Genomic DNA, 17,760 nt, shown 5'->3' with positions numbered 1-17,760 from the left:
CAACCATTGAAATCCTTCCCCGCCTGAGGGATCCTGGCGGGCAACACGGAGAGCGCCGCTCACTAGGGCCTTCTCCTCTCCCGGTGTCCCAGGGCCCGGCAGAACGGCGGGAAGGTGAGGCACAAGCGACAGGCTCTGCAGGACATGGCACGGCCCCTCAAGCAGTGGCTTTACAAGCACCGTGACAATCCGTACCCCACCAAGACCGAGAAGATCCTCTTGGCGCTGGGCTCGCAGATGACCCTAGTGCAGGTAACCGGGCCCACCTGATCCTTCTCCTGGCGAGGGGGGAGGAGCGGGCACGCGTCCTGTTTGTGCGGCTCTCCACCTGGCGCTCCGCCCCGCAGGACAGAGCGGAGAAAGGCCAGCGAGTTACTTTGCTGCTGAGGATGATGGTGGGGTTGGCCCAGGGGCAGAGCTGTGTTCTGGGAAGAGTTTCTGGGTCTCCTCTCAATCCTATCAGTTCAGTGTTAATGCTCGTTCAAGCAGGAATCGCATGGTGTTCTGTTAGGGAGGACAGTGACAAGTCAACTGAAAAGTTATGGGAAGTTGTCTGGGAATCTGGACTCACGGACCCTATATAGCTGGATTCAGATGGACTGCTCGCAGTGATTTTCAGACTGGAGCCTGCATCAGAATCGCCTGGAGGACTTGTGAAAACTCAAACCAGAGCTTCTGATTCAGTAGCGGTGGGCCCGTGATTTGCATTTCTAACTAGCTCTTGGGGTGATGCTAAAGGTGCTGGCGCTGGGCCACACTTTGAGAACCAAGTACAGGATAACTTTCAAAATTAGCATTACTAACAGATCTAGGAGTTGGGTTGAAAGGGCAAGAAATGGGTCTGGATTGCTTTTTTGTTTAAGTAGAAGCATCCTGGGTATTGGCTAGAATCCACCAATTTCCCTGATGACACCTTTCTACTGGGGTTAAGAGGAGGCAGATTTCAAATAGTTGGGATACTCGTCAAGTGTAGAAATGGTACAAGTTTATTTCCTCTAGTGAACAACACTACCATACATTTGATTTGCTTATTTTCCTACAAATCTTACTTGATATTCACAAAAACATGGTGAGATATGGAAGTTATTGTCAGTATTTTACAGATGATGTAACCAAGGCATATAGAGGTTCTGTGTTAGTAAGGATAGATTTAGGCCTGGAAATGATGCAATTCCAGATCAAATGCTCTTTCCATCACACCACAGTTTTCTCTAATAAATAGGGTGATAGGAACTTTTATAAATGCAAACAGAACACAAGTATCTAAAAGAGTAGGAGATGCTAAATGAGCTGAGAAGTTTCATACATTGTAGTAGCACTACATCACTGCTGTGAAATTTGGTCATCCCATTAGCTATATGTTAAGGGAAAATCCCCAAATAAAAAAACAAAGAAACAATATTTAACTATTAGATAAAAATGGAAATTGCTTTCCAGAGTAATCAAGATCATCATTTAGGAATTACTGGAAAATTTGACAAAGTACAAAAGTTGACTTGTATTCAAGCATATTAAAACTATAATATGCATTTGTCTGGTTATTTTCAGAATACTATTATAGAAGAAAACATCTGTTTTGCTTCATATTGACAAGCAATAGTAGTAATAGTGATTTGCTGCAGCACTGGAGGGGAAAATTAATTTAGTGTTCTTGGCTTAATATCTGTTTAACATAAAGCTATGTAACTTTCAGTGATTTACAAAAGTAGTTTCTAAATAAATTATTCCACTCAGAAAAACTTGACTTTTGAAAATAAATGCATATAGTCAAATTTCAGTTTAAGCAGGTATGCTATTTATTTTGAAAATACATTAATTTATAAAGCTATTTGAATATTTCACAATGGTGTTAGCAATAAAATACTAGATTATTTTGATTGATTATATAGTTCCACATTTAATGCTTACCATCCTTTTATATAAAAGCAAAAACCCCTTATGACATATTTAGAACATTTTTTAATTATAAAAAGTGACCTTTGCCATTAGCAGACATTTACATTTTCATGTGCAGTAGTTTAATAAGATGCAATATAAGTAGTTTTCACTTTAATACAGAATCAAATCATTTCCTATCTGTAATGATAGTGCAAATACAAATAATAATTCTTTTTGCCATAAGGTCTTGGTAAGGCTATTGCATTTTTCTAATTTACATGGAGTTTTCATACATGTAATGAAAACTTTTCTTACTACAGTTTCTTCCTCTTACACTAGTCCTCAGAAAATAAAAATGCACAAAATTATGTAATTTTAAATAGGGAAAATATATTTATAGCAATAAGTGATATTTGTTTAATAAATTTAATTTTATAGTATGTGAAGTTGGTTTCTGGAACTTTAAAATAAATAAATAAATAAAAATCTATACTATAATCAAGGGACCTTATATATAATCCAATTTTATTTCAGTTACTTTCAATTAGGCATAAGGGATATCTATGTAAGAAAAAAAATATATGAATATACACATATCTACTACCTACCTATATCTTTATATATATGAGAGGTTTGTAAAAGTCAAGCATATATTAAGAGCCAAATCAAATTCTAACACTATGGAAACCAAATAAATTATGTAAATACTTTACACTTCTGGGTGAAAAAATACAAAGCCATGATCTGAATAAAGCTTTTGATCCCTGCAAATTAGACCCTGATTTAATGAGTCAGGTTCTCCCACTGAATAAGTTTCTCCTGTGGAGTCAGGCTTCCTGAGAAGAGTGATCATGTCTTATTCATTTTCATACCCCCGTACCATCCCAGCACAGTACTTTCCATATAGTAAACCAGCTCTACATTTTTAAAGAGTGAATAGATTCTAATGGGGAATACCACTATAATCACCATCTAGATTTCCAAAACATGTTTTTGAAAGCTAAAGAATGTCTTGAAATCTAATTAAAATAGTTTTAAAATTCATTCAATTGTAGAGAATACACAGAGGGCAGCTCTCTACCTTTAATGCTATATGATGGTTCAACAGAACAAGTAAGCGTATAGCCACTTTTGTTATTTTCGATATATCTGGAAATGTGTCCTATTTTTATGTCTACAGATACATATGGAACATTCTTCTTATTTCTGGTTTCAAACTCCTATTTCTTGTTTATTGCAACACCTATCTCTGTTTTTCATGATTTATATTAATAAGCTGTTGGCATAACTTTTATTCCTTAACAACAAGACTATCTTATATTTTGATAATTTCTTTTACACTTAACATTTTCCTTTTGGTTGTGTGTCAAACTTTTCATAAGAAGTATTTTTGACTTATTTTGTTACTCTTAAATTAATAAAGAGGGGTATAAAACCTGGTCAGCAATCTCCATTAAGCCCAGAAACAAAAAGTTGAAACTGTAGTGGAGAGAATATCTTTAGGGCCACAAAAAAAGGTACTTTTTCTGATAAATAGAATCTCTGAGGATATGAATAGACACCTATTTTATTTACCCCTGAAAATGAAGCAGAAAGAATTATTTACAAAACTTTCACTACTAGACTTGGCAACTTGTCTTAATGTGCTATAACTATGTTTGACTCTCATTTACATTATTAATCTGGCATCTTACTTCCTAATGAGATATAAGCATTTTTATAAAATTAACAGAGAGGTTGTGTGCGTTTTGACTCTATTCAACCAAATTTTCCATTGTACATGGTTCCTATGGCTGACCATTATTGAAATATAAAAATATACTCTGCACTCTCGAAATATAAACAGCTATATTGTGGAATAATGTAAACTGGTATACAATTAAGGTTTTGTATTATTGTAAGAAATGGATCTTACCAAAGAATAATTGCTTTTAGAGAGTTTCTAAAAAGGCAGATGGAGGCTGTATCTGGTTTTAACATTTTCCATAGTTTATGTGTGTATATTTTAAAATACTTTTTTTTCTGGATTATAGGAGTGGAATGTCTCCTTGGGATGGCTTCTTTCATGATCATAATACAGGGTGCAGGGCAAGAGGAGTTTGAGATTACAGTTTAACAATTGGATGTTAATGCTTCCTCCTCTTATAGTAGAACTTTCAAATTTCTAGGATATGCCCATACAATATGTGGTTAAAACTATGTTGCAAAATTTTGCCTCCTATATTGACATAGCTCTACTTTAGCTTGGTATGAGTACCTCTGCTGAGCCATGTAGTTATGAACTGCAAGGATTATAGCAACTGCTAATTATTCAACAAAGTCTCAGAAAGGTCCTTCTACATTATTCCAAGTATCATACAACGTGGTGTGGAAATGAGGTGCTCAATATTTCAGTTGAATAACCCAGAATAAGTTTATTAATTCTTTATGTTCACAAGTGGGCAGATGCCAGCATATCCCTTTGGGCTTACTGTAATGCTTGCTCAGTCAATATGATGAACATAAACACCTCAGTTAGAGTAGGATGAAAATTACTTCGTTTTCTTTTCCAGCATCTAGATATGTGGTTCTCTGTGCATTTACTGTAAAATAGTGTTTTTAAAGCTCTGAATTTGACATTAAAATACCATTCCTCCAGAACCTACAGGTAAGGAGGCTGTTTCATGTAAAAGAGAATTTGAATAATAATCCAAATCAACCTATTGTAAGTGAAAGGGAGAAAACTTGAACTGCTATTTTTACCTTCAGTGAAACAGATAGGGCTTGTATTAATTCATCAGAAAAAAATTGCAAAATAATATTTATGCAGATTTGTTAACCATTTATTTGTCTGCTGTTGCACAACTTAATGTAAGTAGATATTAAAGTCTCACTGTATCCAGTCCTTTGGCTCTACTATAAATATCTGGTAATAAAATACTGTCAGAGTAAATATATTAGCAGATTGAGTGTTCATCAAACTTATAAAATTAATTTAGAAACAGCCTTTATTAGATATCAGCAAATCTTTCTAGAAAATCTAATATATAATTAATATGCTATGGGTATATAAAACATAAAAAAGGACATGACCCCTATGTATGAAAAGCTGGTTAATTCCACCATGGCATTGAAAGGTCCCCATTTTCCTATTTTAAACTTATTTTTTTGAAATTAGGCCATTGTAATTTAATAAAAATTGGTTAATTCCACCATGGCATTGAAAGGTCCCCATTTTTTTATTTTAAAATTATAGTATATTAATTTTTTTGAAATTAGGCCATTGCATTTTAATAAAAATGAGTAGTTTTATAAGAACTGGATTTTACACTGTACTGTGTGGTGGTTGTGTTACAATTAAGGTTAGTTAAGAATTAAGGTTTGTCTGAATTATATGATATTTAGTAAAGAAAACAACAAAAAGTTTTGGACTTGGATTCTACTAGATATGTGACTTAGGCCTAGGGGAAGCTGCATTGTGTCCTCAATGTATGAGAGGCGCAGAGAAGGACATAAACACACATATCTGATTGCTAGAGAGAGAAGTGGTTGAGAGCAGAGGGTAGGTTAGTTGCAACTATGAAGGGAATTAACACTGTTGTATGACAGGGTGGGCTGTATTCCAAGATCTTAGTTCTGAGAGTTGACAAAGATGTTAGGAATCATCTAATGCATTTTACAGATGAAGGGTTTCAAGTTCAGAAAAGTGGGTGACTTATCTCAACTCACACAGCATGTTTTTGGCAAATACAGGACAAGATACCAGGTCTTTTTCCATTATACCACAGTGACAGGATAATGGGACATTCATGAGCATTTAAAGAAGTTAAGTAATTAAATCATAATGGTGCATCAACACAAATTTGAAGGTGGTTGTTAAGATCTATTCAGTTGGACAGAATGGAAGTTCAGGAAAAGAATGTTCTAAAATTCCTAGTCAGTAGTGAGGAGGACTGGGACAAACACATTGGCTATGATTTGGACAATAGAAAGAGATTTGAGAAATTTAGTGAAGAAATGGACCAGGCATTTTGTGCTTCCGTAGCAATAACCTGTGTATCACAGTTAATCATAGATAGTTTTTCACTGCTGGTCCTTCTGTGTGTGCATGGGACACAATTTATCCATTCCTAGCACTTAATACCATGGCTAAAGCACAAGAGCATCTTGATACATGTTTATTGAATGAGCAGTCCCAGAAGTTGTCTGTCTATAGAGGTTGGGAAAGACTGAGAATTTGAAGTCACATTGAATTGTAGTAATAATAGCGTAGCTTGGGAGGAAGAAGAGTTGATGGAGACTAAGACATCTGAAATGCCATGGTGAGATGTTACCTTATTACATGTAAGTTTAAGAGAACAATTGCTTAAGACACAAGGCAGTAATATTGAATTTATATAAAACATATGATGTATTTTATGCAGATACATATATAAGTAAATGGGGGAAACTACCATGTTCTACCCATGGAAACAAAGAGAGAAAAAAAAATTGCAGCTTTGTTGTTGTGCAGATACATATATAAGTAAATGGGGGAAACTACCATATTCTACCCATGGAAACAAAGAGAGAAAAAAATTGCAGCTTTGTTGTTGTTTTTTTTTTTTTTTAAGTAGGAATCACCACAGGTCTACTCTCAACAATTAGGGCTTGAGCAATATGCAAAAATGGTGTTATTTATATTATAAATCTAAAATAAGGAGAAAAAGAGCTTTCAGTGCAATCATTGCCACACAAACCATGTTGGTAATGTGGGGCCGTGGTCTGGAACAAATTGACAGAAAGATGTATTTCTCTTTCCACATTTCATTCTTTAAGGGTAAATATCAGTCCCTCAGGTTTTTCTTAAATGTATTCTGATGATAACCTGATGTTTTAAAAGAAACCTCAAGTACCATTGTAGCCTCTAGAAATTCAGTAGCATCCTATAAAAAAAAGCAATGGAAGTAACTGTACTTTGTTTTGTAGTGTTTTTTTTCTTTGAGAGCATTTGACTTTTAGCTTAAAGCTGGGTGTTACTTGTCTCTATCTCTGGCTGTTTTGCCAGTTCCTCTTTTATATTCCTAGCATCCTATCGATGCACAAAATTCATGCAAGAGTAGGCCTTCCTTCCCCCGGCTGCGGGCACCGGCTTCCCTCTGGCACCCAGGACCCCCACTTCCCTCGCCGCCCTGGCTTCGTCCAGAAGGATGTCTGGTCTAATTAGCATATTATGCTTTTATTATTATAAACATCCTTAATCACTGGAGGTTTCCATTGGTCCTTGACCATCTTTTCGTTCTTTTTACTCTCACAATTTCAGCTATCACCTCTGCACATTTGATCCAAATCTGCTCTTCCTCTCCCTTAAGTGTCAGGTACCATTATATTTTCTTGCTGCGCATCTCACCTGTATACTCTTCTGTTGCCTTCAACTAAACATGCCCCGAAACAAACATATCATTCTGTCTTTAAACACTTCTACTTTCTTTCTCAAAATGGTACTATCCTCCTCTTGGTTACACAGATTTGATGATTCAAAGTCATCTTTAACTCTCTCTCTTCTTACCACACTCTTTCTGCAATTTGACTTATCTTTGTTCCAATGTCCTCTTTATTGGGAACACACTTACCTACCCATTATACCTGACATTTTCCTTCAAAGCCTACCTTAAATTTCTCATGAAGTCTTGAGTCACATGTATCCCCTCTTTCCTTTGGAATCCTGTGTTGTTTTATTTTATTTTTAATTTTTATTTTCTTGTTAATCCTCACCTGAGGATATTTTTTTCTGGTTTTAGAGAGAGTTGAGGGAGGGAAGGAAGGAGGGAGCTAGGGGGAGAGAGATTAATGTAAAAGAGACACATTGATTGGTTGCCTCCTGCACTTGCACCTACCAGGGCCAGGGATGGGACCTACAATCCAGTTATGTGCCCTTGATGGGAATCAAACTGGAGACACTTTGGTGTAGCTGGCAACGCTCTAACCATTTAGCAACACCAACCAGAGCCTGTATCATTTTATTTTAATGCATCTTAAGCTATTCTTCCCATTCTTTCCTATAATTAGACTTATTTGTATACTCTTCTACCTCTTTGATTAGACTGAAAATTTGATGGCAAGGCATCTGCATTTTTTAAATTCCCAGAATACAATTAGTGCTCAATCTCTGTAGTTAGCACTCAGCATATTTGTTGAATGCATGAATGAGTGAGTGGAAGAAGTGTCTAATACTGCAACACCCTGAGGATATTTAGTGATCAGAGATACTGAGAGAGGCTTAGGTCCTTTATGGGAAAGTAATTGTATGATGGGTAATTTTTTGTTTTGTTAATTGAGAAATAATACTTTCTTAGGTGTCAAATTGGTTTGCTAATGCAAGACGTCGACTTAAGAATACTGTTCGACAGCCAGATTTAAGCTGGGCTTTAAGAATAAAGTTGTACAACAAGTATGTTCAAGGAAATGCTGAGCGGCTTAGTGTAAGCAGCGATGATTCATGTTCTGAAGGTTTGTTCATATTTTATTTTGCTTCATTGGCTTTGCCTTTGTAATAAGTTTACTTCAATTGCTATTTTTAAGGTCAATCCCACAAAATATGATGGTGCCATAATGGTTCCTTTTCACTTTTATAATACTAGAAATGACAATGGCTGTTTCCTCTTGTTTATAATTCATTGTGTGTCAGAATAACATTTTCTGTGAAAATTATTAAAATTAAAATACCATAGGGACAAATCACATAGACTCCTCCTTTTTTTGCCTAAAAATTAATCTTGAATATAAAAGATAATTTTATACACTTTAAATATTTTTCCTTTACATATATTTTTAATGATTAAGCATAACAGTTGGGTGGCTGGGGAAAAGTACATACAAGTCCTACGTAGTGATATTTTTCCCTTTTAGATGGAGAAAACCCTCCAAGAAGCCACATGAACGAAGGGGGCTATAATAATCCCATTCACCATCCTGTGATTAAAAGTGAGAGCTCAGTCATAAAGGCAGGAGTGAGGCCAGAGTCACGGACCAATGAGGACTACGTGTCACCCCCAAAATACAAGAGCAGCTTATTGAACCGTTACCTTAACGACTCTTTGAGACATGTCATGGCCACAAACGCTGCCATGATGGGAAAAACAAGGCAAAGAAACCATTCGGGATCTTTTAGTTCCAATGAATTTGAGGAAGAATTAGTGTCTCCTTCGTCATCGGAAACCGAAGGCAACTTTGTCTATCGCACGGGTAAGTCTCTGCTTTTTGTACCTTGTTTAAAACCATTAAAACGGCAGCAGAGGCATTTATTTCAGCAGGTATAAAGCCATGGTTTTTATTGTTTTTGCAATAGGTTATTCATAGATTATCCATAATAAGGTTTTAATGTTTTTGTTTTGTTTTTAATTACCAGAGATTCTCGTAATAGATGATGGGAAATTTTCATTCTTAATAACAATGATAAGAATTTTTATTCTTAATAATAATTTTTAATCTTAATGGTAAACATTCCTAGATGAAATATATTTTGGCCTTTGTCAATAAATTTTAATGGAGGAATGTTCTGGATTCCATAGTCAGACATGCTAATACTCTGTATTCCATGTTTTCTCTTAAATTCTTTGTTTGCTAATAATAGTGGAAAATAAACACAAATTATCATAGGTACCAAGACTTCTGTGATGGAGTAGTATCTGGCTTAAATTGCTTTGGGAATTTTACTTGTATTTCAGAAACAATGAATCAATTCCTACTTGTTCAAAACATTCAGATGGAGTAGTGAGTTTGGTAAAATTTTCTATCTTGACTTCAGTTCCCTGAGAACTTTGATCACACAGTGTTTCAGAATAAAGGACATGTGCAGCCTATATCTGGTGGAAATAGAGTTTGGGTCCTGAAGATAACTTCAGAAAGCATCTAGTCCAGCCAAATTATGTCATAAATAAGAAAATCCAGCCCTAGAACACACTACTAGTTTATTCTTCTCCAGATCTATAGTACAGCTAAGCCAGCACAACAGGTAGGAGGGATGTAACTACTACTTAGACTGCCATTACTGTTACTATTACACATACTAACGTAACCACAACTCAACTTTACTGTTATGATTACACACACAGCCACCATCATTTTATTGAGTAGTTATGATATGCTAGGCTCTATGCTAAATGCTATACAAATGTTACTACATTTAGTTCTTAGCATATCAAGGAGGCTGATATGTGACCCATATGACTTTATAAAGGAATTTAAATTTGGCTTGTTAAATATACCCTTCAGCTTATCTAGCCAGAAATCTGATTTTTCAAGTGCCTACAAATGTGTACAAGATACATTATCTCTGAGGATTCAGAGAAAAATCTCAATATACTTTTAAAGACTTAATATCATTTTTGTTTGCATCTCCAACTCCAACAATGAAAATACTCCAAACATTTTGAAATACAAAAATAGTCTTGTAAATAATGATTGGGTGTAGGAAAAAGTAAAAAATGCAATAAAAGACTATTTAGCTAATAACAAAAAATTTAAAACTACATATTAACATCTAACTAATATGATTAGAGCAGAACTTGGAAGTAATTTAGAGCTTTATGAATGTTAATTTACAGAGAAAGGAAAATAACTTATTCAAGTACAGATAATTGAAAAGAATTTTTTTAAAAAAGGTAAAATGGAAAGCTGAAAAATAGATAAATGAATCAAGAAGTCATTTTTTGAAAGCAATAGTAAAAGAGATAAGCAAAAATTTGCACTAGTTAAAGCTGGAAATGAGAAAGGAGATATAGCAAAGCAATCATATAGGTATTAAGCAATATTATTAAAATTATGATGAAATACTATGAATAATTATTTACAAAATGCTGTTTATGAATATGTAGGTGAAATGAGTTGCTATTATCCACATAGATTAAATTATAAACTTATAATAAGAAAAGTTTTAAATCACCACTAATTCAGGAAAAATTAAGGTTTTAGTAAATCTGCTTCCCTAAACACATGATTTGATAGACTCATTGGATTTCTTTCAAACTTTGAAGAAATAATTAATTTCCATGCTTATACATTTTCTCTGAAACATATAAAATTATGGTAAGTATCTCAGTTTTTTTAAAAAATGTGAATGTCATCTAAATCCCAAACTAGATTAAAATAGCATAAAAGTCAAAATTGTTATTTATGATACTGATATTGACTATGAAACAACATGAGAAATATTGATAATGTGATGTTAAGTGAAAAACAATTTAAAATTGTGGGAACACTGAATACAATTATAACAATACAAGTGTGTATAGACAAAAAAAGATTTTTGGAAATAATAAAAATTAATTTTGATTAGGTAATTGAAAGTCTACTATTTTTAAAAAATTCCTTATAAATTTCTTTTTGTTGCCCAGTAAAAACAAGGTCATATTTCTATGAAATTTACCCAGTGTACTGAGTCTTCTGAAAATGCATACTTTTTCAGAGGAAACAAAATAAAAAATCAAAGCAGGAATAGCATGCCTGTATATTTGATGCTTTTCAAAGTTAAATATCTTCGCCATTTATTTCTACTAAAACATTCCATGGCCAAGTTCTATTTTTACATAAAAACGTATTTTTTAGTTGCTCAAGCAATGAGAAAGCAGCCTAGACACGTAAACTTCTGGGTTTTTATGCATGTTTATAAACTTTAAAAGAATTTTTTAAATTTTTTGGTTCTTTGGATGGAGAATTAAGAAAGACTGGTGGTGTAACACTGGTCGGCTAAATTTCTGACCAAAACAATAAATGGCTGTCGTCTTCTATGGGAACTGAGTGACAGCAGAGCTGCAGCTGGGTTAGCACTCTTGCATAAGGAGTAGAACAGGGGATTTTAATAACTGCTATGGTTTTCTCTGGCATACAGACTTACTTTGAATTCCTTTAATTCCTTCTGGTTATATCTTTTTTTTCCCTCACCTAAATAGAAATCTTCTAAGTCTGCTATTAACACTACCCCCTTCCCAGTTCTATAGTAGTACAAATATTTTGAACTTTAAATTCTTTTCAGGAATTGATCACTTTAAATAAAATTTATTAGTTTATCCATGCTAAAAAATGTATCTATTTTTTCATCCATTTTTTTGTAAAAGAGTTGCTATCTCATGATGCATTTTAAAGGAATTGGTGTATGGAAGGATAATGTATTACTGTATTTAATTTCACTGGTTTTTGTTAAGTTTTATCAGGGAGAAGCCAGGAAGGTTATAAAGTAGTAATCCTAATTGAAGATATTACTAGATACCATCAAAGTAGATACATTTTCATTGATTTTATATAGGCATTAAATATTTCTCTGTAATCTGCAGTCTCCCACAACATGCAGAAAAAAATGTTCTTTTTTTTTGATGGGGATAATAAATATTAGTTATTTATATAACTCAATAAATATCGATTAAACATTTCTGACAGCAGCAATTATAACATGAGAAATTATTAGAATTATTAAGGTCATTGATTTTAAATACAGTTAAGTAATACTCAAGAAAATTTAGTCACTTAGTGCTATCTGCTGAATTAAGTCATCCAAATTAAAATTACAACTCGTTTTCATCATGTTGGGTTAACAGATGACAGTTTTCAGGTATTTGATAGAGTGAATTCCCATTACAAGCTGACTTCCAGGCCTCAGTATCAGGGAAAAATCAGGCAAGTCTTGAAATAAAATGTGTGACTTCCCCCTCTTCTTTTGCTTGGCTTGAGGACAATTCCCTATTCTGTTCTTTCTTTTTGCAGCTCACAAATGATCAACTTTTAAGTGGCTAGTACATTCTGAGCCCTACTGCTCTGCTGGTGTATAATTCATAAATTTAACCTCTCCCACGAGACTTCATCTTGTTAAACTGTTTAAAATCCCTCTTAGTAATACACACCTGGTGTCTACTTGACTGAAGTGAATATCCCTGAAGAAATAGAGATTTTTATTGAGAGGTGGGGGGTGGGGGGGAAGGTCATTTATTTGGTACATGGAACACTTTGGGAAGTAGATAGAATCCATTTGGATGGCTTGCCACTGTTGGAGCAAAATAAGAAAATGAGGCTTTTTGGTGACTGAGGAAAGAGGAACTAGGAAGTAGAAAGAAATTTGGGAGAATGACAAAAGCTAAATACCATTTCCAAACATTTTTTCTTGGCTACTGATGACTCACAAAGGAAGAGATGTTTCTTTTTCCCTCTCTTCCTGTATGTCATATACTTTAGAATTTAAGCTGGTATCAATGGTAGCAAAACTTAGGTATGCTCATGACTTCATGAACCATTGAATTAGTCTGGAATTTAACCTTAATTTATAGCATAGTTTGGAGAATTACATTCTCAGTTCTAAACAACTGAGTTAACAGATAGTTTTCAGGAACACAATCCATTCATATACGAGGTGCTCTTTTGTGTATTCATTCAACACAAAAAAAGTTTATTGAGACTCAGTCCCTACAGGCCCTGTTGTAGGCTCACTGAAGCCCTAGGTTTTGTGTTAGCCTACTCATCACAGAAATTGTAGTTGAATGAAGCAGAAGAAAGATTTAAAGAGATGCTTTGGCAGATGTTTTTGAACAGTGAATAATCACTCCTAGTTTATGTTTCACCAATTTTAGGTTTTCTGTAGCCTAAAGAAAGTCACATGGCATTTGAGAGAAGACTTCCTCAAAAGCCAGATGTTAATGATGGTATGTTTCTGTGTGCCAATGACCTTGAACAACATGGGTTTGAACTGCACAGGTCCATCCTTTCAACTCAGTAATTTTAGGATTTTTTTCAATAAACACTGTAAATATATTTTCTCTTTTGTATGGTTTTCTTAATAACATTTTATTTCCTCTACCTCATTTTATTGTAAGAATACAGTATATAATACACATGACATAAAAATTATGTATTAATCAACTGTTTATGTTATCGTAAGGGTTCTAGTCAACAGTAGACTACTAATAGTGAAGTTTTGGGGGACTTACAAGTTATATGTGGATTTTCGACTGCATGGGGCTTTGGCGACCCTAACCTCCATGTTGTTCAAGGGTCAACTGTATATCCTAGGTTTTTCTTTGGGGTTTTGTTGATCAGTAAGTCTACTTTCTACACTTTTTTTTAAAAACTTTTATTTCCCTTTTTGTGCTTGTCACTTCCTTATTTTTAGTGAAAGAATTGTGCTTTGGATTATTCCAGATATTCTTTCCCTAGCATGCAAATACATGACTGTCGAGCTACTCCAGCAGAGAACCCTAAAACCCTCTATCAGGGGCCCAGCTAGGGTACTTGAAAGGTTATCCAATTTCTTGTATCTTTACTACAAAAATACAGTTACCTCCTTTCAAACATCATCTATGAATGAGGCATTCCACATAAATGAAATTTCTAGATAGAAATGTAAGTACTGATTTTTTAAATGTAGGATTTCTGCTCTCCTAAACTTACAGTATCAAACATAGCATGTGGAGTGCGCATCAATGTCTCTCTTCTCTAATCTCCTTCCTATTGCTTTTTATATGTTGTTCCATCCTTTCAACTCAGTAATTTTAGGATGACCATAACCCTAAACTTGCCTCTAACTCCTTTGTATATAAAAAATGGTGACTTTCTGATTGCCTTTTAAAAAGGGATCTTTTCTAATTACTTATTTTAAAGCAGCAATCTTTTAAATGAGATTTCAAGAAATTCTGACGGTTGGATAGGCATGGGGTTACTATGGAATTATAAAAACTTAAGCATTGTTCTAAATACCAGAGAGTCTTCAATATTTATCAGTGATGGTGATGGGAAAACACATTCACATAGATTATTTCTGAAATTAAAATTAACTTGATTTTTGAAAAGTAAGTATTTTTATGGATTTACTTGCACAATTTAAATGAAACGTTTATGTTTTCCACCTACTATTAAAAATTGAGAGATTAGTGGCAGACAAAAATAGAAAATATTAGCATGAGCAGTTTGCTGGCTCCTCCCGGGGTTTTTGTTGTTTGGTATCATGTGAGAGCCTGACAAAACGTAATTGTAGACGCTGAAACTCACAGCCCCTTTTAACAACGTGACTTACAAACAAACTGAAAGTATATGGCAGCTCAGTTGACAAAATGTCCACGTGTTTTAGGTCTGTGTTTGACCCTGACAGTGTCGGTCCTTTTATGTTGTATTTCCTCCCGGTGGCACCTCGCATGATATAACACTAATTTCACATTTGTGTGAATTAGACAAATTGCTTTCTGAAATGCAACTGCATATTCTTTCTTCTGTTGTGCTGAATCCACTGCCATGTACATAGTAAAGCTTGTTGAGGTGCGGAAACGGCATTTTATTCATTTTTATAGTCCCACTAGTCGTTAGTGCGGTATCTTTCACGTATTTGCTCCATAACTGTTTCTTAAATGAATGGGTTAGTGTTTTATTGATTTAGTCTGTCTATCCCTGAAGTCGTAGAAGACATTTTAATGTACATATGTTTATCTCTGTGAACATGATAAGAGAAAGAAAATGGTCCTAAATAACTTTAAGTGGGTCAAGAAGAAAAGGCAAATACAAAAAGTTAAAACCAGAGGGGAAAAATTAAATAAAATGTAGCTTAAAATCATGAGATGTTTAAGAGATTAAAAGTTTTAAAATTTAGAAAATATAAAATGAAATTAAACAGATTTTTAAGTAAAAGAGTGACTTTCAAGAAAATGCAAGGGTGATAAAATCCACCAAAGAATAAAAAGTACAGCAGATAGACAAAAATAAGCGGAGCCTTAGTTTTTTCGACTTCATTAAGTAATGATATCTTTGTGCATATCGAGTGCACAGCCTTGCAGGTGAGACTTAAGAAACAAAGCACAGATTTAGATCTACTGATTTAACACTTCTTCACATTCACTTTCAGTGTTAGCATGACAGCTTTAACTTTTTCAGAATCAGTATTTTTATTATTTTTTAAAGCCTTTTAATTGAGTTTTAGAGAGAGAGAAAGGGAGAGAGAAACATTGATGTGAGAGCAACATCAATCGGCTGCGTCCTGCACGCCCCTTCTCCTCCCACTGAGGATCGAGCCCCCAACCCAGCATGTGCCCTGACTAGGAATCAAACCGGAAACATTTCCGTACACAGGACTATGCTTAACCAACTGAGCCACACCAGCCAGGGCAAGTATTTTTAATCATATGATAGAACTGGAGAGAGTCTACACAGAAATTTTACATTTTCTCTTTCCTCCTCTCGTGAGAATAAAGATCCCACACATTTTACACATATTCCTGTAAAAAAAAACCCCAACAAATTTATCAATATGAAATTTTGATTCTGCAGTGTATTCACTATATTTTGGCATTACTGTCTACTGGCATTAAATCAATTGCAATTGATTTTCTGATACTCCATGAATTTCAAACTTACTGGAGCTGTCAGTCACATCCTGGTACAATTTCATAGAAGTGCTTGTTCATGTTATTATATTTAAGACTGTGTCAGTATTTCCATTCAGAGAGGTTTTTTTCATTCCCAAGGGCCTCTAAATAAGTTATAAAAAATCAAGCCAAACTCAAAGTTGGCATAAAGGGCCCCTTTTTCTCCTTCTCCTATGTATAATGAATATAGGTGCATAACTCTCACTAATTCTATATTTAGTCAGGTTTGTAAACTCTTTACACACCGACAAGACCAAATAAGATCTGTTGACACCTCTCCAGTCCAGTACTAAAAAGGATGTAAAAGGTTTTACTGTCTGTGAAAATAACAAGGCAATCTATTTAATGAATACGGAAGTGGTTTCTTTCCTTTCTTTCTTTTTTGGTTCAACGTAGTTAGTTTTTCCTTTCTGCCTCCCTACTTTGTTTCTAAAATTAAACAGATACTTTTCCAGGTCAAAATTTGTCTTGTTGATGTAATAGAATTTTTACTCAGGTAAATATTGGTTTCTTCCAGTTCAGAATTTTTGTACTTTTCAATTTGGGAAATTTGTGTTCTTGTTTTCTATTAGAAATTATATAATTTATAATTGTGCTTTGAGAAATCGATGTAATAATAATAATAATTTTGTTCACTTTGCCCAATTTCTTTCACAAAACTTGAATTTTTCAGTTTTCAGGTTAGATGAAGCATGGCATGTTTAAATAGCTCCTGCATAATAACCTTTTCCTCCCTTTCTTCTTTGTTATCCAATTTCTCTACTTTTCGTTGTACTAAAAAGGGAAATAGCCAAGGATTTTATAAATCCAGCCCTGAATTTTAAAGGGTCCTCTACTTCAGCCTTTAATTTGCAGATTAGAAAATTGCTTTGGACTCTTCACTAAGCATCAGAATTGTTGGGTCTTTGAATATGAGCTGTTTGGTCTGGTGGAGCTGTGCCCGATCCCGGTACAGTAAGTCTAATTGCTTTTGGCAATTTCAGGTGTTTAATTGACTTTTACTTAAAAAATACTTAAATCACCAGTGTTGAACTTTTGAGAATTTAGGCAAGGTGTGAGTGCATTTTTAAAAATGTCTCTCTTTAATGGCTGCAATAGAAAGATCTTCACACATGTTGATAGGTGGTAGGTTGTAATAGACATACACCTGGGGATCATCCTAAGGGAAACTGGCATGGTTTGTGGAAGATCCCACACAGTTAATACTCCTGTGGGGAGTGTGTGTGTGTGTGTGTGTGTGTGTGTGTGTGTGTGTGTGATTGAGTCGCGGGGCAGGAGTAAGTAATAGAAATTGAACATAGCTGGGGAAAGCAGCTTTTGAAAATGACCGGTGGTATCTTCCCTCTGCCTTGTGCATACACTAGAGACATTGAGTCATTACCGGAAGGTGGTCAGAAAAAATGTGAGTGATAATGACAACCCACTTGGAAAGTGGTGCTGGGAAGATAGATTAGTCTCAGCCTTAAGTAATAACATCAGTCATCCACTTTTAACAATTTTGAGTCTGCCCAGTCAGAAAAGCCAGTTGTGA

The 17,760-nt window shown here is 34.6% G+C and overlaps 1 protein-coding gene across 3 annotated transcripts in view; it reads left to right on the top strand.

The window, feature by feature from the left end:
• Nucleotides 1–17,760, top strand: part of MKX (mohawk homeobox) — a 77,079-nt gene that overhangs the window by 4,311 nt on the left and 55,008 nt on the right. For all 3 annotated transcript variants that reach the window (XM_005876554.2, XM_014548021.1, XM_014548022.1), the window contains exons 3-5: nucleotides 93–252; nucleotides 8,193–8,346; nucleotides 8,746–9,081. In XM_005876554.2, the coding sequence (XP_005876616.1) occupies nucleotides 93–252; nucleotides 8,193–8,346; nucleotides 8,746–9,081 (650 nt within the window). The remainder of the gene's footprint in view (nucleotides 1–92; nucleotides 253–8,192; nucleotides 8,347–8,745; nucleotides 9,082–17,760) is intronic.

Source organism: Myotis brandtii, unplaced genomic scaffold (assembly GCF_000412655.1).
Source record: "Myotis brandtii unplaced genomic scaffold, ASM41265v1 scaffold49, whole genome shotgun sequence".
Classification (NCBI taxonomy): domain Eukaryota; kingdom Metazoa; phylum Chordata; class Mammalia; order Chiroptera; family Vespertilionidae; genus Myotis; species Myotis brandtii.
The sequence above is the reverse complement of the archived record's forward strand: the minus strand, read 5'-3'. Positions and strand labels throughout refer to the sequence as shown.